The sequence below is a fragment of the Podarcis pityusensis genome (assembly GCF_964106645.2).
Source record: "Podarcis pityusensis genome assembly, chromosome: 2".
NCBI lineage: Eukaryota > Metazoa > Chordata > Lepidosauria > Squamata > Lacertidae > Podarcis > Podarcis pityusensis.
The window spans coordinates 70,622,490-70,644,071 of NC_138029.1; the positions used below are offsets into that span (position 1 = coordinate 70,622,490).

General features: G+C 45.6%; 1 protein-coding gene across 2 annotated transcripts; it reads right to left on the reverse strand.

The window, feature by feature from the left end:
• Positions 1-1,776: 1,776 nt before the first annotated feature.
• GFRA3 (GDNF family receptor alpha 3) lies at positions 1,777-20,075 on the reverse strand. 2 transcript variants are annotated; one of them, XM_080989559.1, is made up of 8 exons: positions 19,807-20,075; positions 12,666-12,944; positions 11,374-11,466; positions 10,217-10,550; positions 8,865-8,974; positions 8,044-8,178; positions 5,646-5,785; positions 1,777-5,181 (listed from the first exon to the last, which is right to left on the reverse strand). In XM_080989559.1, exons 1-8 carry the CDS (start codon positions 19,850-19,852, stop codon positions 5,041-5,043), a joined length of 1,278 nt encoding a protein of 425 aa, XP_080845685.1. In that variant the 5' UTR covers positions 19,853-20,075; the 3' UTR covers positions 1,777-5,040. The 2 variants fall into 2 exon arrangements, with proteins under 2 accessions (XP_080845685.1, XP_080845684.1); XM_080989558.1 differs by lacking the exon at positions 19,807-20,075 and adding an exon at positions 14,319-15,815.
• Between the last annotated feature and the right edge of the window lie 1,507 nt (positions 20,076-21,582).

A 21,582-nucleotide genomic window follows, 5' to 3' on the forward strand; every position in this document is an offset into this window, starting at 1 on the left:
ACATCAGGGTTTCTGTGAAATGTCCTATACAAGTGTATGAAGACAATAGATCCTGTTTGGCTTTGCTGAACTCAGAGAGTTGCAAGCAAAGAACCAAGTACTTGCAGATTAAGCTACATCGTGCAAGAGAGTGTATTGAGAAAGGACTCATTCAGGTGTCCTACATGGCAGGAAATGAAATTCCTGCTGATCTGTTGTCTAAGGTTGTTAACAGAGAACAACTTAAGGTTTATGTACAGAGGTTGCAATTGGGTTGAACCACAGGTACTACAGGTTACACGGAAAGGGGGAGGATGTTAGGATATTTCCGTTCCACCTTAAAAGGGAGCAGGCTTTGTGAGTCACAGAGTCTGCGCATTTCCTGTTCACAGGAAGTTTATGTTTTCTATTGCTTTCGTTTCTCTCTGTGTCAGAGACATTGAAGCAGGCAGTCATGTTTTTCTTTGTTCTGATCAACGCTGAATAAAACTTGTAAATAATGCTCTCCGAGTGCGACTTCTGCTGTGCATTATCTGCTGATAGAGAGTGTGCATCGGCTCTAGAATGTGGCAGGCTATTTCTGGAGCTCATGTCACTAATTGCTGATACTGCGTGTCTATGGGAGATCGATGGATCGTCCGGCAGCCGGCTTGGGGGCCATGATGGACTTTATCTCCCTGGCAGTATCCCAACATCTTTCTCCACTTACATTCTACTAATTATCCCTGCTGCTATTACTCCAAGTTCCCTGGGGTACCAGAAAGCCATTCAAGGGTGTGTACTTAGAAGAGATCGCATCCATTATCTGGTTTATCTCATTTTTTCCACAGATCAACCAGGGCTTCAACAGGAACACATGCCGAATCAACTATAAACTCTCCCAAGGCTATGATGAAACAACCAACCTAACCTTTCCCCATCTCCAGAGGAATAGCGAACCTATAGAATAGTATCTGTTTAACAAAGTTGGCACACTGATGAACCTATTTCTTCACCAAGTTCTTAGACTGGTCTTTGTTGGCAAGTGTGGTGGAAGCTTTATAGATAAAGGTTATCGCCGAAATCTTGCATCACAAGAAATTGTATTTTCACAGCATGGCCTTGAGCAAGTGAGTGCCTGGTCCCTCTCCTGCACCACCAGGGCAGTTTCTGCATGTGCTGTAGAGGGAAGTGAGGGGCAGATGGAGCTTGTCAACCTGAGAAGGTAGCCAGTCTAGAAGGAAAACTCTTATCCTAAACCTTTGCTGCCTTGTGGGCTATCTTCAGGAGAAGAAAAGGCTAAGGCGTAAACCCTACACAAATCTGGAGTGGAGTCCCTAAAAGGGCTGGATGCCATCTTGCATGCCTCCTTCTGGCAACTCCTGCAGCCAAGCTGGTGCTGAACATATTGCTCTGCTTGTCTTTGGACTACGTCTGTGAAGCCAAGAGGGGGTCGTTGTCTGGGAAGCCCAGGATCTCCATACACACCACCACGACTTGCACCCTGGGGAGGTTACTGGTGCTGCTAGCACAGCGGTTTGGCTTCACCCCTGGAGGCACACTCCATTGTCTCTCAAGGCAGATGAATGCCAACACATAGAGAAGTTGAGGCTTGAGGATCAATGCTTCCTGTGTCAAGTTATATAAACATAATTGAATTCTAACACCATAGGTTGCCAGGAGAGACTAGACCTATCTCTCTGTTTTGGTTCCATTTTCAAACCTGTTGTGTGAGAGCTGCCTGCACTGTGCCATCACTAGATAGAACTGACATTTTGTGCATTTTTTGCTGAATGTAAAGGAAAGGAACTCCCAGAGTTGTAAGATAAACTTTATTTTGGATATTATAGTCTGAACCACATTTGTAAGATATTGCAATGTACATTACAGCAGCTCTCAATGCTCCTGCTTCCTCTGTTTGCCAAGAGACCTAAATTGTATTTTGAAGACGGATAACATTTTAGAGATTTCTATTGCCCTGAAGCTTTAACAAAGGCATGAGAGTTGCTGGTGTATTCAGTAGAGACAAATTACCATTGTTACTATGTTAAGTAGCAGGAAATAACATCACAACATTGAAAAGTCAACAGAGACTCAATACTGTGTCACTTCAGCCAGATACGGAAAATGGAATTTCAGTGGAATGTACTAGAAATAAAAGCAGTTGGGGCATGATCCAATCCACTGCAGATCCAGCAAGCAGTTTTGCCCCTTCCCCCACTTACCCATGTAGGAGGAGAAAGGGACCACACTTCTCTACCACAATACAGCCTCCCTCCCTCCACAGAGCAAGTAGTTTATGTTCTGGAGCACAAGTAATTTATAGTGAAGTGACGGGGGAGCGGGGCTGAAAGAGGATGGTGAGACAGGTACGTGGACCTAAGAAGGCACCCACTTACTCTAACCAGGGAGAGCAAGAAAACAAAGCTCAAGCAAGGGTTGCCAGCATGCCTGCAAGTACCTACTATGGTTCCCATGGAAGGTCTCAGTAAATAATCCCCTTAAAAATCCAGTGCACAATTTTGCTCAATTGCTGCTTGCACTGAGCCCCCCAGTCTAAAATCATGCCCACATTTCCATGGATGCCAGCACTGGACACCCTCCCTTACATTCTGAACAGAGAGAAGGTGCAAAGACCTTCTCTCTTTGAATGCATAAGAGGCTGAGGTTTTTCCCCCCATTGATGGCAGGGCTGTGTGCACTGTTGTGGGCCACTCCCACACCATTTTGTGGCCCTGTCTCTTTTTCTGTTCTTTTAGATGTGGCAGCCATTATATATTCTGCCATGCCCCAAGGTAGCCATTTTGTGTAATTTAAACACCTCTGGAGCCGCCATTTTATGACTGGTGCTCACAGCAGTTTTTCAAAATTTCACAAGTATGCCCTGGCCTAAAAAGGTTGGTGACCCCTGCGCTACTGGGACCAATCCCACCGCACAAGGGTACTGGACCTATTGCGGACTGGGTTGTGGACTTGAAATCTTACAATAAGTATGCTTCTTAGCTGGATAAAATTGCTGAACTTTATTTTTGTAACTTGCTATGTTGTATAAGTAAGCCTGATTTGGCAACTGAACTAGAATAGAGAACAGTGTTGTGAAATGCAAATTGGCTTATGAGAAAGCATTTACAAATGAAGTTTAAGACTTCCCATGATTTTCCACTCAGGACTTGCTTACCCTAAGGAATGTTGTAAAAACATTTGCACTGTTGCAAAAGCTTTCAGCTTATATGGATACTAAGCCTGTTCCAAGGTCTGGGTTCCCACAACACTTCAGGTGCCTGGATTCAATACATATTCTGTGCCAGTATTACACTGCCAAACCCAATATTTATTTTTTTTCTTGTTTTCTTTTTTTTAAAAAAACCAATAAACTTTTATTGTAACCCTTTCACATTCCTTGCCTTGTTTAAGAAGACATGCTTTCAAAGTTATTTGTACAGCTACAACCAGCTACAAACATTTTAAAAACGCTAGTCATACTTCATGTTACGTTTGCTTCAGGTTGCACGTTTTCAGGTTGTGTCCCGCGGCGACCCGGAAGTACCGGAAAGGGTTACTTCCAGGTTTCCCTGCGCACGCATGCACAGACACGCAAAATGACGTCACGCGCATGTGCAGAAGCAGGAAATCACAAACCATGTGTGCGCAGATGCAGGTTGCGTTCTTTTCAGGTTGCGAATGGGCCTCCGGAACGGATCCCATTCGCAACCAAAGGTACCACTGTACAAGCAAATCCTTTTTTGCCTTCAGTAAAGAGCTGGAATAATAATAAACACCATTACTACTGCAGAATGGATTGGCAGGCCTTTCCAAATGATACCTCAATGTTTGAGACAAAATTTATCAGTAAATGTACATAGAAACAGAGCCTATGCTGGTGGGCAGTACAGAGACCCCTTCACTGGGCACAAATAAGTAACTCATACCTGGATGAGAAAAACATGAAATTCACAGAGGCATTGTCGTCACTGGTTGATGTGGTAGAACATTCACAGAAAGATGGATTGTGCCCTTGTTCCCCACCCACTCCCAAATATAGGGCAGGAAACTTTGGCAACCACAACATTGTCTATTTTTCTTGGGGAGTAGGAGAGAAACAAGATGCAATACTGACTGCATCTTTCACAGCCACCAAACAGTAACACCGGGAGGTTGTAGCGGTTAGCTTGCTACCTCTTCCAAAAATTTAAGCCAGCCAACAAGGAAGTGGTGACACAATGGGGGTGTGAATTATTAATGTGTGCCTAGAAATGGACAACATTCCACTGCAGCACAAATGAACAGCAGTTTACACCACACAAATCTTTACATCTGGAATTATTACATTATGGATAAATGTCTGGTGCTACAGAATGTAGAGAAACACATGTGGAGGGATGCTTGGTAGCCACATATGGAAAAAAATATTTGCTCTGCAGCTCAGGGGAGAGACTTCATTGCTCCGAGGAAACTCTGGTGGGTAAAATCTTAGTAAGCCTGCATGCAAATTCCTATGAAAGCCTAGAAGGCTCATATAATACCAGACAGGAAAGTTACTAAGATGAATACAGAAGCCCAGCCTAGCTCTGAGGTGTTAAATGTCTCATGAGTCACAACAAAGGGGCAGAAAGGGTTAAGTGCAGAGGATACAATTTAGCATCACTGTCAAGTTTTGTTTTGTATGTCTAAAGAAATGGACATGCGTACACACATGGCCCTGAACACCACCAAAAAGTAGAGAATCCAGATTTGGGGGCAGAAGCCTGAAGCCAGAAATAGCATTTCATTTGCTAGTCTAGAGGCAATGGGTGCCTTCCTCTTAAAATAAAAAATATTGGAAGGCAATAGGTCCCTAGAATCTCCAAGCTGCCTGCTTTCTTTTCCTTGTGGGCACTGGAAAGAGAACCAGCACCCCTGCTCCTTTCACAGGCAGGCCAACATTGCATAGAACAGCGAGTGAAAGTGGCAGAGTTCTAGGCAGAAGGGGCTGAGCACTGGGAAGAGGCTTGCGGTGGTCAGTGCTTCCTCTTTGGCATGAAACAATGTCCAGTTTCCCTTCTCATGGAAATACAAGTCAGGAGCAATGCCAGATGTATGATATTATGGCGGACAAAGTAACAGAAGGAGCAGCGTGAAGGTCAAAGTGAGTGAAGAAAGATGAGCTCCAGAGTAGACAGAGTTAGGAAACGATCTTCCGTCTTGCATGAGGACCTCTGGCTGCATCTTACTTTTCTCAGCTTCCTAGAAAGGCAGAGAGAGAGAGAGAGAACTCATGACTGGATACATCTGCTGTCCGTCACAACATCTCATTTGAATCCCTCCTTTCCACACCAGCACCATTTCCACTTGCATGGTGTCCCCTGCTCTGCTCAGAAGACCTGAGGACATCCCTGGGAACAAAGGTGCCAGCTTCTTTGCTCAACCTTCTCTCACAATAGAACACACTTAACTAAAGCAACCTTGTTATGCCAACCATTTGCTTTACAGGCGCATAACAACATACCTGATTCCACTTACGCTACAGATCAGGAATGGGAAACCTGTGGTCCTCCAGATGTTGCTGGACTGCAGCTGCATCGTCCCTCATTACTGGATGGATGGGAGCTTGGAGACCAGCAACTTCTGTGGGGCCACAGGTTCCCCATATCCCTGCTACGGATTCAGAAGAAGCTGGCTTTGTGTCAAACAGAAGGAACGGTTCGTACCCAACGCATTTCTGAAGTGAAAACTGTGCCATCTGTGCTGGTGGCGTCTCCCTGGAAATTCAGGGAAGGTGTGAACTGCAGCTGCTCCTGAACATCCATATTCCTCTGGTTTAAGATCATCTGAGACTGGATTGCACTTCCTGTAAAGCAGAGAACACGCAGGAGATTGTGTGAGGACCTGAATGCATGTATACAGAGTCAGGTTACACATTCTGAGTCCCGGAGTCTTTGAGCGCCAGGTGTAACTAACAGGATAAATTATTGTAAGACAGCCATGCACTGGTGCCTGGAAATGGCCTGAGAGGGAGCCAGCAGACCTTTTCTGCTCAGCTTTGGCTATGCATGCATCTAAAGTGGGGGGAGAGAACATCAGACCCAGGGGCCAAATGTGGCCCTCCAGGGGCTCTTCCAAACCCCATGAATCACCCCAAGCCATGCCCCCTTCCCAGGCCACACTCTCAACAGCCCTGCTCTGTGCTCTTGAGTGCTTTTCTCTGACTCAAATATGTCCTTGAACTGCACCATCGCCTCTTGCTTGCCTGAATGACAGAGAGAAGTGTTTGTGTAGTCATGTATGGAATTCTCTGACTTTTTGCATGGCTTGAATACAGCCTGCTGAACCAAGTTAAAGGTACCCCTGCCCGTACGGGCCAGTCTTGCCAGACTCTAGGGTTGTGCACTCATCTCACTCTATAGGCCAGGAGCCAGCGCTGTCCGCAGACACTTCCGGGTCACTTGGCCAGCGTGACAAGCTGCATCTGGCGAGCCAGCGCAGCACACGGAACGCCGTTTACCTTCCCGCTGGTAAGCGGTCCCTATTTATCTACTTGCACCCGGGGGTGCTTTCGAACTGCTAGGTTGGCAGGCGCTGGGACCGAACGACGGGAGCGCACCCCGCCGTGGGGATGCGATCGGCAAGTCCTAGGCGCTGAGGTTTTACCCACAGCGCCACCCGCGTCCCGAACCAAGTTAGGAGCCACTTTTATTAATCCACTCATTTTTGCCCCTGGCCCCACCCACTTATTGGCATGTGTGCCCCCCTCCCCCAAAGTTGCCTACGAGGGGATATGGCTCTTGAGCAAGAAAACACTGCACACTCCTTGTGTACAGTTTGAATGATTTTAGTGAATCAACAAATTTTTTAAATTGATTTTTGATTGCCGAAGCATGTGGCAATTAACCCACTGCAAGTCTACTCCGGAATTTGCCACTGTGCTTTAGGTGTCATGATTTAGCTGGGCTGCTGTTTCCATGTTGTAGGGGAGCATACAGGGAACACAGACCAGCCAATGTCTGCAGGGGCATGGCTTATCTTCCTTCCAAAGGGGAGCAGCACGTTTGGTCAAAGAAGAGCCCAAATCTTAAGGGGGGGGCATGAAAAACTTTTCCATAAATATAATCAACAGATAAGAAGCCGAGGTATTAAATGTTTAACAAGCAAGCTTTGGTTCTGTTTTACGTCCTCTGTGAGCTTTTATAGTCATAAAATATTTAAATCTTAGCAAGACCAAACATTTTAAGAGATGCGTTGACAATAATAGACAGAGAGGAGGACTTGGACAAAGTTAGGGCCAATATCTGATTTTATGCTCAAGCAGCAGGATCAATGAGCTGATGTAAAGTCCACTGGACTAGTTAGAACAGATGAATTTGTAAATGCCGGAGTGATTAATTAACAGGGGTGGGGAGCCTCTGGTCTTCCAGATGCTGTTAGATTCCAACACTTGACCAGTCAACATGGTCAATAGTCAGGAGATATAGGAGCTGTAGCCCAATAATAACTTGGAGGACTACAAGTTTCCCATCCCTTGCTTGATGAGCAACAAGAACCCTAGAAGTACCCTAAAGGATCAGAATAAAGGACCTTTGTTTCCAAAAGAGGCTGACTAGATGCCTCTGGTAAATTTGTATGTAGGCAAGAGGCCAGTAGCTAGATGGGAAGGGGTAACTATTGCTAGACTCCAACTCCCATCAGACCCAGCCAATTTGCCCTCAGGGATGATGGGAACAACAGCTGGAAGGCCAAAGGTTTCCCACCCCGGAACAAGATGTCTCTGTTTGTAGCCAACTTCTGACATACAACCTCTAATATTATGGATGTTTCTAAACAACGAATAAGTTGACAGATCTTTCTTTTATGAACTTCTCTGATCCTTTATAAAACACATTATTATCTTGAGCGCCTTCAATGAAAAGGTGGATTTAAATTTAATATATGCATAAAATCCAGTGGCAGTGAATTCTCTGGATAGAGAAGTACTTTGTTTTGCCTGTCCTGAATCTGCTGCCAAATTAAATTAATCAGAGAAAAGTTGACTTCTAGTATTATTATGAAAAGGGGATAACAATTAATAGGGGTAGATGGACTAAATGTCTGGCATATGTTTGGATGGCTTACTGAGGCATCTGTTGCTGGCAAAGGAGCTGAGGACTTGCTCACAATCCTCCTTCTGATTGCCACTGTCCTTGCAGGAGCACCACAGTGTGACTTCAGTACTGGAATTGCTGGCATAATTGGGGGTCATAGGTGTACCTATTTCAAGACCGAAAAAAAACAAAGAGTCAGAATTTTCCCATATGGAATACCAATGAGTCAAAAGATACAGACCCACCAGACTAGGCATGCTTTCCATAACCCCAGAATGTGCTATCTCAATCTGCTCAATTCAACATCCTGCCAATCTCAAACTCTTTCTAAGGATTTCTGATGTGAAGTCGCTCTGTGCTCCAGATTGGCAGGAGGGAAAGGTATAAAAATATATCTAATTTTAAAAATTGTAATTAACTAAAGCATGACCACACTGTTGCTGTGGTCAGCCAAATGCTTCATAGGAAGGGCATGAAGGGGATAGTGATCCTGTTTCTGGCATCAGTATATCAAAATCAGAGGTGTAGTGCTTCTAGACATGGATACTCCATTTCGTTACCATGGCTAATAACCACCTAACATAAGAAACTGATGGTTAATGTTCCTCCTCCAACTTCAGAGTGAACGTGAAAGTGGAATAGTATTCAGCTATAAGGGGAAGGAAGATGGACCAAGTCTTCAGAAGAGGGAGTTTCCTACAGCTCAGAGAAGCTTATGCTCCTTTCTCACTCTCTGTTCCATAGACCGGGAAGGCAGGACCTTACATTGCACACACACACCCCCCCCCCGGTATGTCTAATGGTATAACCCTCATCAAGCTCCCAGTGAATTCCTCTGGGCCCAGCACATACCAACCATCCCCATGTAAGCCTCCAGGCATGCAGCATGGTTGTGCGGAGAGCAGCCATCTGAAGATGTGCCTGAAGGCTTGCATTGCTCTTGGAAGTCTGCCAGCCGGGATCTGGTGGAAGATAACAACTATCAGAACGAGGGCTTTCTTTACCACCACAGAGATTGCTTTATTCATTTGTCCTGTAGTTTATAAACCAAAGTCACTTTTTATGCAAAGCCAAGCAACATCATAGATCTTCATCTTAAAAGTAATACAGTGGTACCTCAGGTTACAGACGCTTCAGGTTACAGACTCCGCTAACCCAGAAATAGTGCTTCAGGTTAAGAACTTTGCTTCAGGATGAGAACAGAAATTGTGCTCTGGCGGCGTGGCGGCAGCGGGAGGCCCCATTAGCTAAAGTGGTGCTTCAGGTTAAGAACAGTTTCAGGTTAAGTACAGACCTCCAGAACGAATTAAGTTCTTAACCTGAGGTACCACTGTAGCTACATTAGGAATGGGCAACTGATGGCTCATGGCTTACATGGCCCCTGAAGCAGTGTTTTCTGGCAACTGGTGGCTTAACCAAAAATACTTTATAGAACAGACGTGTTAGTCCTACATCTCTCACATGTTTAATGTAATATACAAACATACAAGGGGACCAGGTGGCGCTGTGGTCTAAACTACTGAGCCTCTTGAGTTTGCTGATTGGAAGGTCAGTGGTTTAAATCCACGCAATGGGGTGAGCTCCTGTTGCTCTGTCCCAACTTCTGCCAACCTAGCAATTCAAAAGCCCACCACTGTAAGTAGATAAATAGGTACCGCTGTGGCAGGAAGGTAAATGGTTTAGTCATGCTGGCCACATGACCTGGAAAGCTGTCTGTGGACAAACACTGGCTCCCTCGGCCTGAAGCGAGATGAGCGCCACACCCCATAGTTGCCTTTGACTGGACTTAACTGTCCAGGGATCCTTTACCTTTTATAAACATACATATTGAGCATATGCTCTCCTTAAGAGCAAAGTCCTTCTTACTAGATGGTCTCCAATTTTATTATGAAACTGACCACCTCTGGCTCACAGACATCTGTCTGGAGAATAAAGTGGCTCTCAAGTATGTAGAAATTGTCCATCCCTGATTTAGGTGATGCTTTTCCTGATCTGCTGTTTCAAAAACAAAGATTGCATTTTAAAATTAAAATGTGTATAGACTGGGACTATCTAAATTGTTAGGCATTATGGAAACATATAGTTTTATTTCCTTCTTTTACTGTATCAAGTGTACAATCCGCCTGAGGATCCAGTTACTTGTGCCTCATACAACTAATAGCTTACTATGGCGGCCACCCCAACGCCCTTGGTGCCAGACCTACTTGCAGATATTGTCCTTCAGACAGGAGTCCAACAGGATGAGGCAGTTTGGCTTGCTGCTGCTGCTGCTGCTGCTCTGGAAAGAGCACTCCGGGACAATGGTATTCCAGCGCCGCTCACCACAGACCTCGTCTTGACAAGGGCAGAAGAGAAGGCTCTTGGTGAAATCCGCGCTGATCCTCTCAAAGAAATGTCTCAGGTGTCGGTGGCATCTGCGCCGATCACAGGTGGTCTCTGTGCTGCAGGTCTGGGCATAGAGTGAGCGCAGACGCATGCACTTGTGGTTCAAGTGGCAAACGTTTGTGGCATGCAGGCAGGGATTTGTCCTATCCATAGCTATATGGGAGCCAACAAAAGTCACAGAAAGACAAGAATATGTAGTGGGTTCCAGAGATTATTTCCATGAAGATGTGGATTAAACACGAAGAAAATGTAGTCGAAGCAATTTCCAATATCACTTTGCAATTCAGAAATTCATTTATTTACACCTGCTTCCTTTTCCTTCATAGTTTGCCCTGTGTGAAGCTTTAGATTGTAGACTCCTTGGAGTAGGCACTTGTCCTTCTGTGCTCTGAAAAGCACCATGCACACTGGTGTTGCTGCCCTGGGTAATCTACCCAGATACTCTGTGCAGCATCAGAGTAGACTTGAAGGCTGGGGGAAGCAATCACATGGATGGGTTCTACCCTTATGCAGAACCTCATTTGGGAAGATTTTATACTAGGCCAGAGTTTTGGTGGGTGGCGCACTCCTATTCTCTGTGTACACACATCAAAAGGTGTGATACCTTCTACATACCCAGTGAGTTTTCTTTTGGCTGCTACTGCTGTTACCTCTCAGAAGATTCCTCTCAGACTAAAACTTTTTTTCTGTGGAAAATTTACCTCACAGGACTACTTTATCTTTGAGAGTCTTATACTTTCTGCTTTCTGTTACATTATAATAACAGTTGTTTCTGCTTTTCAGATTTGAGTTTGTGTTTTATTTTTGGTCTATGCTGATATCCCTCACCTCTAGACCCTGGCATCCTAGCATTAGTCTGCTTGACGCTACCTTTACATTGCTTATAAAACATTTCCTTTCTCCCTAAAAAAACTCAGCTGTAGTATGTAGGTCCTGAGGAAAAGAAAAGACAACCAAATTTTAGTATAGGTTCTACCTGAAATCCTAGTTGACAGTTTGTTGTAATTGGTCTTTGAAGAGTCTTCATTGTCTGCATCTTCATAGGGTGACACCTCTAAATGAAAGTCATCTGTGCAAAATAAATTTATTTACTTAGGAGTCACACTATAAGTTATGTGTGTAATGAATAAAACAGAAAATCACAAAATATGAACTCTTTAAAAAAGGTAACCAAGGCAGAAGAATGCAACTCTAAACATATCCATTTACATAAAAGCACAAGAGCAATACAAAGCTAAAACACATGTCAATCTAGCACAGATTAAAATTCTTTCAGAGCTAAATTAAAAACAATGATACAGCATTAAAAAATAATTTCATAAAAAACTGGGTGAATTGAAAACTATTTGCCTGGTACCAACATTTATTAATGTAAGTGCAAGGAAAACTTTGGAAAACCACTAAAAATAATTGGCAAAAAAGGGAAAATGCCCCAAGGGACAGCATGCCCTGTTCAGGGAAGTTTTAAATGTTTGAAGTTTTATTCTGTTTTTAATGTTCTGTTGAAAGCCATCCAGACTGGCTGGGGAAACCCAACCAGATGGGCAGGGTAGAAATAATAAATTGTTGTTGTTGATGTTGTTGTTGTTGTTATGCCATAAAGGAGAGGCCACAACAGAGAAGGCCCTCCACCTTCAGCATTGGGAGAGCACTTGCAGGCAGCTGCATGTGGAAAAGAAGTCTATCTACATGTTCCCAGTTGGCTCCTTAATGCGGGGGCCGGGGCACATAAAACTAAGCAGGAAATGCTTAAGATTTTAATTAACAGAAAGAGAAGAGCCACACCTTAATATCCTGCTCAGTCTAAAAAACAATTATGAGGGATCTTTTTTGATTTTGACATCTATTTTAGAATATTGTCAATGTAAACATTCAAATATATATGTTTTTATTCTTTTTGTAAACCAGCGTGGAAAATAAAATTTCAAGGTAGCAAAAATTAAGCAATGGGTTTCTAATAGCTTTCTATTCTTTGGGAGGAGCCATAGCAGAAGATCCAAAAATCAACCCCCAGCACCTCTGGTTAAAAAGAATTTCAAGAAACAAGGCTAGATGTAGGAAGACTGAGACCCTGGGGAGACGCTTTCTAGTCAGCCAGACAATTGCTAGTCTTGACTTGGTGCAAATATTTTTGTTTTGTTTTTGCAATCAGGTCCAAGGGTCTTCTCCCAGATATTCAGGTATTGCTCTGGAGTGGGGCACACAATTCTTATCCTCCCGCCACCAGTGATAATACAAAATGAAAAGTGAGCAAAGCTTCTATCTCACCAAAATGAACAGTCCAGTAGATGCGCAGGCACAGCTGCTCCAACTTTCGTGTGCGCCGGTGACACTTGCATTCCTGAAAATAACTGTTTCTTACAAATGTTCCTGCCGCGAAGCATCTGTTCCTGGTTTCTTGGTCAGGGAGGAAACTGCTCTTGGAAAAAGACTGGGAACAGTTTTGCAAGGTCTGATAAGCGGCGCTGCAGGCAGGCTCAGCCAAGCAAAGGGTCTCTGCTGTTATACAGGTGTGCGGCTGATCAAGAGAGAGAACAAGGAGGCCTCCTGTTCAAGTAGAGAGAGTGTGTGTTAGCATTTCATAAATTCACATACTGCAGCCACTTTCTCATCCCTTCAAGGGCACAGGCATAAGCTCCTGCTTTTTGCTGAATTAAGCAATCTGGAATGTTTATACTGCCACAATCACTAATGTGGATTAGCACACATGTATGCTTTGCCTATCCTGTTGTTCATATTATCAAGGTGGGGGGGGGGGAGATGTGTGGGATTCAAGTAACAAGTCCTACTGGAGGAAGCAAAGACAAGGACTCCAGCTAGTGCAACAGGACTTCCCTCACTGTCCCCCCCATTGGCTTTTTTTTGGGGGGGGGGTGAGTTCAGTCAGAGCTGTAACTACGGGGTGGGGGGTAGTCTTTCTCTTGCCCTATGTTAAGCCTCCAGAGGACTCCCACTGAGGCTGTGTGTGTGTGTGTGTGTGTGTGTGTGTAAATGTAGGGGTGGGGGTGTGCCAAACTGGGTCTTTGACCCGGGTGAAATAAAGCCTAGTTTCGTCCCCGATTTGGAAGAAGTCTCAAAACAGTGTAAAGCGGGAAGAGAAAGGGTGCTGTTCCATCTGGCAAGCTGAAAAGCTTGTTCTGACAAAACAAACGCCATAGTGCTACACTTAATTCTTCCCATTGCTATAGTATGGTTTTTATTTTGATATTCCAACGGATGTGTATGAGAGTTCTTTTTACAAATCTACATTTATCTACCTCTTGCTGTTGGCAACTGCTAATTGCTAGCATGTAAAGATCACCACTCCTTGCATTAAATGCTTTTTAGAAGAAAGGAAGATCTCCACACTTTAATCTATTCTTCTGACATAAAATCAAGAGTTTCGAAAGCCTTTTTTTAAAAAAAAGCAGCAGTGTCCAGTTGGGCAGGATTATACTTTGGTGTTGAATTTTGGTGGAAATCTACATTTTGGTGAAATAGATGGGCCCAGTCTTTGACAGCAGTGCTGTTTGAACCTCCAGTCCACTTCAGCAATTTGGCACCAGCTCCAGACTCACGTCCTGATACTTACATAAGCGACAGAAATGACAGCTACAGACAGACTTCCTGGTATCACGTTTGGCATCTTACTATAACCACTAATAAATAGACTCATTTCAGGTCCAACCAGTTACTGCAGTGGTTTCTATATTTGAATGTGAGCCAAATGGAGAACAGCGCGGACTGAACCATGCTTGAAGGGCAGATGTTCTTGTCCTTGAAAAATGACAGTTGCAGAAATGAAACGCTCCTCAAATTTCTATCACATACAACAGGGGTGGGGGAACTCAGGCCCAGGGTCCAAATGTGGCCCACTAGATCTATCTGGCCCTAGGGGCTCCCTTGAGGTCTGAACTCCTCTAGCTTGGCCTTATCCCTCACCAGCCTTGCTCGGTGCTCTCCTCAAGTGCTTTTGTCTGTCTGGAATGTGTCCTTGGATTGTGATAAAGCTTCTTCCTTGCCTGGATGGAAAATGGAAAGATACGTGCGCATGAGGGCCTTTAGAAATCTCTGGCATGTGTGTGGTTGGGAATGGAGCTTTCGGCAGAAAAATAAGAGCCCCATCCACTTTTGTCTCCGGCTTTTCCCACCCCTCTCAGGTGTGTCATGAGGGAATGTGGCCCTCAAACTGAAAAGGTTCCCCACCCCAACATAGAAATATGGCCCCATTCTAAAACACTCATATTCCTGTCCACCATCTCTCATTTCCCCCAGTGTGCTTTTGATTTACATTCAGTGTTTCTCTTCGCATATTGATTTTCAATTTTTATTATGGCTTGGTTAACATCTATTGAATCCCAAGCATTCTTACTATACACTTAACAACAGACTTTAGGAAATTCGGACAGATCACTTCCACAGCATACACTTAAAGCACATGGGCTTCCCACACAGAATTGTGAGAATTGTGACTCTGTGATGGGTAGATAACAGTTTCCAGGATTTTTTAGAGAGCCATGTGCTTTAGATGTATTTTAAATGTATGGCAGGGATTTGACTATAGAGCATCCCACAGAGATATGCAGGGGAAAGGGGGCAACTGTCTTACAAAGTATAGCTGCTGCAACCATCTTCCATGTCTCTCCCACCACCACACCTCATATGGCAGGAGGAACACAACCATCTGCAGGGATACCACAACCATTCATGTAGGGAAGGGAGGAAGGGCCAGGCAACTGTCTAATCAGGGCAATCACAGCCCACAATCCAAAGAGCAGCCAGGTGGATGGAAGTGTTGTGCCAGTGATAGGCTTACCCCTGGGTGTGGGGGAGCACTACCAACCACCAACCTTGTCCTACCTGGGCAGGAAGTCCCCTAAACCTTGCGGATGGGAGTACAGCCAACAGGAGTACAGCCCACTACAGAAACAGAAGCTGGCTGCAAATGAGACATGCACCAGGGAGGAGATGCAGAAGTAGAGGAAGGTAGGTGGGGCCAGGATGGATAGCTGACTGCCTAGGGAAAAAAGAGAAATAACAAGCAACAAGGGGTCAGGCAACAGGTCCTCTTTGCCCAGTGTGCCCAACAAGGACTGCAAAGGAGCTTCCAACACCAGCTGCTGGTGCACAACCAGTTTCAGCTATAGCACTCTCTGAAGCTGAAGTGGGACAGTTGTTCTACTGCAGGGTTGGCTCCTCACCTGCCATCTGGTGCCCAAGGCCCACAGCAGCTCTAATGAACCTTTGCAGTCTGGCATTAAGCGTAATGTCTTGGATCTGACAATGCTCGGCCTAGATCCTCTGTCGCCGCCTGGAATTTTAGGGTGCCACTTGCAGAAGCAAGGATGCAAGGAGGTAATGAGCGCCAGCACAGGTCACTCTTTCTGGATCAATTAAGCCCAGGGGAACAGCTCAAAGGCAGGTAAGCAGATGAACTGGGGCAGGCATGGCCAAACTTAGCCCTCCAGATGTTTTGGGACTACAACTCCCATCATCCCTAGCTAACAGTGGGAATTGTAGTCCCAAAACATTTGGAGGGCCAATTTTGGTCATGCATGAACTAGGGGTTTAAACCACAAAAAAGAAACTGAGCAGTTTCTCTAGAGAAAATAATAACCTTCACCATTTTTACATGGTGATTAAAATGCTACATGCTGCTAACTACCATACTGTTTACCAATGCCCTGTGAGATGTAAAAGGGAGAAGCAAGGGATACAGGGTCATTAGCTATGATGTTCTGCATAATTTCAATAGAGAAGTAAATGCTGACAGATATAATGCCACCAAATGCTGTTTCAATACACACAGAAAGTCAGTTATATAGCAGATGGGTAGTGCTAAACATCACATTTCACTACTAAATTACTCTTTATTACTCAATCAAGAATATTATCCATGCTGGCTATATACTACCTCCAGAATCAGATTCCCTCTGAATACCAGCTAAAGGGGAACAACATCAGGAGAGTGCTGTTGTGTTCAGCGGAGTTGCCAGAGACAGCTGGCTTGTAGATATGGGAAATGAGATGCTAGACTAGATGTACTTTCAATCTGCTCTATCAGGACTCTTATTGTGTTTCTTACCGCTTGTGATGAATACTGATTCAACATCTCTCAGTACAGGTGGTCAAACATATCTCCCAGGTCATTAAAAGTAGCCAGTGGTAATAAGGTAAAGGTAAAGGACCCCTGACAGTTATGTCCAGTCGCGAACGACTCTGGGGTTGCGGCATTCATCTCGCTTTACTGGCCAAGGGAGCCGACGTTTGTCCACAGACAGTTTCCCAGGTCATGTGGCCAGGATGACTAAGCAACTTCTGGTGAAACCAGAGCAGCGCATGGAAACGCCGTTTACCTTCCCGCTGGAGCAGTACCTATTTATCTACTTGCACTATAGGAGCCTGCATTCGCTCCATAGGACGCACACACATTTCCCCTTCATTTTTGGAGGGGGAAAAGTGTGTCCTATAGAGCGAAAAATACGGTATTTATCTACTTGCACTTTGACGTATTTTTGAACTGCTAGGTTGGCAGGAGCTCGGACTGAGCAACGGGAATCTCCGTCGTGGGGATTCGAACCGTCAACCTTCCAATCGGCAAGCCCTAGGCTCAGTGCTTTAGACCACAGTGCCACCCGCATCCAGCCAGTGGTACAGCCAGTGGTATATCTATCTAAAATTAATATAATCATCATTGTGTTATGTTTCTAGATTAAAGTTTGTGAACCAATTCTGTGGGGGATCCAAGGAAGGAAATTTGGTTTCCCTGCAAGTGAACAATGCATGTGGTTCCATAAAGGCTGACCCTACTCCTGTTTACCAAGCAGTATATTTTCATTTACTTGTTAAATTTCTTTATTGCCCTTCATCTGAGGATCACAGGGTGGTTTACAATATAAAAAACAAAAATGCATAATAAACACCCATAAACACACACAGTTTAAAAGGCCATAGGTTGTTTAATAAGCCAAAGGCCTGAGAGAAAAAGAATGTTTTTGCCTGGCATCTAAAGATATGCAAGAAAGCACCAGGTGAGCCTCCCTGGAGAGAGCATCTCACAAGCAGGGAGCCACCACAGAAAGGGCTCATTGTATCCTTTCTGTTGAGTAAATGTGCATAGGATTGTAGCCTTAAAACTCTATATTGCCTTATCCCAAAGGTAAGAGTTCAATTCTACCACGCAAACTAAAGATGAATACAAGTTTCAAAAATAAAAGAAGTCTTCATATTAGTTTAGTCTGGAATGAGTCACTTGTGAATTATGTTAATACAGGGTAGAAAGCAGAATAGTGTTTTCATGTTTGACAAAGCATTTTGACTCACTCCCATGCAATCTGTGCATGTGTTAATGTTGTTAATGCAGGAAAGTGAGCAGATTAGAGCTATTCTAACAAAAGTATGTTTTATATTTTCAGATCACAGATACAGTAAACACAACAGCCCTTTCTGTGATATTTTCATTCATGATACAAAAAACCCCACCCCATTACCAGTATTTCCCTAGTTTACAATGTCCTGTTCGAGGTGACGCAAGGACAGAGCAGCTGACAGTTAACCATGGACAGTACTGGACTCAGTTTGGTATTAGTTGCATGTTCAAACCGAGGGGCAGGTTAAGAAGCAAGGTCAAAGGCAATCTGAAGTCAAAATGTGAGATGTGGGGGAGGTCTTGAATTGAACAGCTAGGTAGACAGGGATGCGGTCATCAGGGCAATGGAGCAAATTTACGGCTACAGCACTTTGTGCCATGAACTGAATGATTTTTAGTCTGAGCACAGCAGCAGGGCATCTGGGTTGCCTGAGGATTTGGTCTACTCGTGAATAGCTTTTTTCACACAAGTATCACTTTACTCTGGTGTAGTGCTTGTTCCTCAGGCTTGCACTCCAGTGCCTAACTAAGCCTTCACCTTCAGGTGCCTGTGCTTCCTAGGGCTCAGTGGCTGTCCAACATCCCCCGGCGCCTTACTGCCCCATGGCATGAGCTGCTTTGGAGAGCTCTAGGTCATCCTTGGAAGATTCCACCCGCAGCAGCATGACAGATAATGCCATGCTAAAATTCACATCAGATGGAATGTGCATTTCATTTTAAAATGGTCCTCTTCATCTTTCCTTCCTGCATTAGCAACCCAAGAGCTGTCCATGTTTGATTAGACCTTTCTATGTTATATTAGACCAAGGATCCACCTAACAGTACTCTGTATCAAACAAATCTGTCTGGGAAGCTCACAGAGCTAGACGGAGATAGCTGTCCCCTGATGTTGCCCCTGACAAGTGTGAAACGCAATTTAAAAACCAATATAGCCAGTGTATGATATGCAAATTAAATGCAGACCATACATATGCATATATTTAAAATATATATAAACGTCATGTGAAAAACCCTTCTGATCGTATTCCACAATCGGAACATACACAGATCTAATTTCGGGCCAATTTATAAGAACACGACCCCATCGAGCAGGTGAGTTGCACATTGCAAACTGCTCCTACAGCGCGCGGCGGAGCGGCTCTGATTCTCTGGCTGAGGAAAGGGTCACAGCCCTTCTCTGGCCGGCAAACAGCTTGGCAGCCACTTGCCGAAAGTTTCTTCGACAGAGAAAACAGCCTGGCACTCGAAATGGAAATCTGCGATCAAATCTTTATTCCCGCAAATCAGCTACCCCGTAAGCAACAGGCACTTTCTCCCCTCCGTTAGCAAGCGGCGGAATAGGGACTGCGCTGTTCCTCCGTAGCCTATTCTATGGCCGTACTTTCCTCCGTAGCCTATTCTATGGCCGTACTTTCCCTCTTTCCTTTCTCTCCCAGCACCCATCAATAACGCCATCGGGGATCTGCCTGGCCTGAACACACCCAAAGTGATTAGCAAACAGGGTGGTCAGACAGTCCTCCCCGTCGCCGCCTGCAAATCCGAGACGCCGAGCGCGCGCTGGATCAGAAACCTGAACAACTGTCCAGACACCGCCCCGCCGAGAGACACGCGCAGCCCGATCCTGAGCGGGCTTACATGGAAGCAAAGTCCGCTCAGGGGGCTCGCCTCCCAGCAACACGGGCATAGGATTCCAGACCCTCTTTGCCTTGGGACAGGAAAACACAGGAAAACACACACACACACACACACAGAGAGAGAGAGAGAGAGAGAGAGAGAGAGAGAGAGGATGGTCCTATTAGAAACAGCGGGCGCAAAACAAAAGCTAAAAGGCGCGGAAGGACACACAACTTCTCCCTTGACCCGCCCCAGAGTGCCCGATTCTCTATGCCCGCAACCCCAGAGCCAGTCCCGCACGACGGCGAGGGGCGCCAAGCAACCCCCCATGAAGGGAGGTGGGGTAGGGTGGGGTAGGGTAGAAAACATACAGCAGATCCAACACCGCCTTTTCCCCGCACCGGACCCCTTTCTCAACGGCGCCCGCCCCCCACGACGCCCCATTACCGGTTCGGGAGAGCAGCAGCAGCCCCAGCAGCAAAGGGAGGCCCATGGCGGAGGGAAGCGCAGCAGGCGCAGCACGCGCGGTCACTCCACTCCGAGCCGGTCTTGCGAAGGAAGGGCTCACATGCTCCGCTAGTTCAGCGGGGACTGGGCAGCCTCGCGTGGCCACCTGCTGCCAGCCTGCCCTCGTCGTCCCGCCTTCGCGGGGACTCGCCTTCTCAGCTCGCGCTGGGCAGGTGCGCGCGCGGCGCTACAGCGGGAGGCGGGAACTCGCCGCCGGCGCGCGAGGGGAGGGGCGGGGCGCAGGAGTAGCGCCCGGGCGGAGAGCGGCAGGAATGGCCCGCCTCGCGCTAGGGCGCTTGCTCTCTCTGGGTGGGGTAGCGGTATGGATTGGGAATAGGGGACGGGGTCAGCCCCCTCGCGGCCTTGGGGTTTGGTTTTTGGCGCTGGGAGGTCGCTTCCCCTCACACAAGGAGGCGGAGCGGCCCCTGTTGCCTTTGAATTTTGTGAGCTGTGGAACCTCGTCCGGAAAAGCAGGGAGGACGGGTCTATTTTTATTATTATTGCCAGGACCGAAAACGCCGCCCGGGAAAACGGGCGTGTCGCCTTCGCTTTTGTCGCCGCTCAGGCGTTCTTCTGGCGCGCGCGCATTTCCTCGCGCCGTGTTGCTCTCGCGCTCGTGAGGGGTGCAAACAAATAAACGAGCTCAAAACCAACACTGTTTGAACTGTTTGCAAATATTGCTCATGCGGCACGCCATTTTAAAACATAAAGGAAGCATATAAATTTCACCCAGTCTTCCTTCAACACTTCAGTTAAATCTGAGAGGAGGGAGGGAGCAGATTTAGCACACAGCGTTATTGGTCCATCTAGACCAGTGTGGCTGCAGCTCTCCGGGTTTTCAGACAGGGGTCTTGGCCAGTCTTGCCTCTGCTGGAGGTGACAGTGATTTTTGCATGTTAAACTTGCTCTGGACCAGTACTACTTCTTAAGGCCCCGCCTGAAGCTGGAGAGTTGCAGCTATCTCTCGGACATTGATCTGTCTTTGTGCGGGAGAAGAAGAAACTTAACCAAATGCAGCAGCAAAACGTCAATAAATTATTGGGTCACACAATTGTTGGATACATTCTGATTTGGGAACTTTTTTTCCGCCTTACAACAGGGATCAATCTGGGGGACTTTACTTGAATTCCCAAAACGTTTGGGCATCCTTGAGAGGCTGGTGTAGGGAATCAAATGATTTTCACTATCAACAGTATTCCACACCAATTTTCTATATGCACTAGTATTCTGAAGTCAAGTATGAGCAGTGAGATAGCTAGGCTTAACAATGAAATCCTGTTTATCATGGAGAAATACCAGGTATCTCCAAAAGAATCTCCCAGAACTGAAGGATTGCACAACAGAAAGGAATATGAGGGCATGGGAAGTCCATACACAATTCTACTGCAACAATACTACAATAAACTTGATATTTCAACTGATCCATTATTCTAATTCACAAATATAATTTCAGCTCAGACTTATATTTTAGGTCCTTCATGGCTCAGGCTCCTCAGAAGTGACCTTATATCTAAAGCATTTTTATATACTTTCATTGAAAACCAGTTTTGAGTTTCCATTTTCAGCATCCTGCAGGTGTTATTTCATACAATATCTGAACAGAAACTTTAAATACTGTGTGGGACATTGCCTCCCATCCTTTAACAAAGGCTTGTCCCCCAGGTATGTCACCAAAGTCAGTCCCTTAAGACATCTGCTGCCACCAACCCACTGAAT

Excerpts from the sequence above, each read along its gene's own strand:
- GFRA3 (XM_080989558.1), bottom strand. The coding sequence starts at position 14,454 with ATGCCAGAGATTTCTAAAGGCCCTCATGCGCACGTATCTTTCCATTTT. Across the intron at positions 12,945-14,318 it reads GAGAGCACCGAGCAAGGCTG|GAGGCCTCCTTGTTCTCTCT; the intron begins GTGAGGGATAAG and ends CTACTTGAACAG. Across the intron at positions 11,467-12,665 it reads CTACTGGACTGTTCATTTTG|ATGACTTTCATTTAGAGGTG; the intron begins GTGAGATAGAAG and ends TATTTTGCACAG.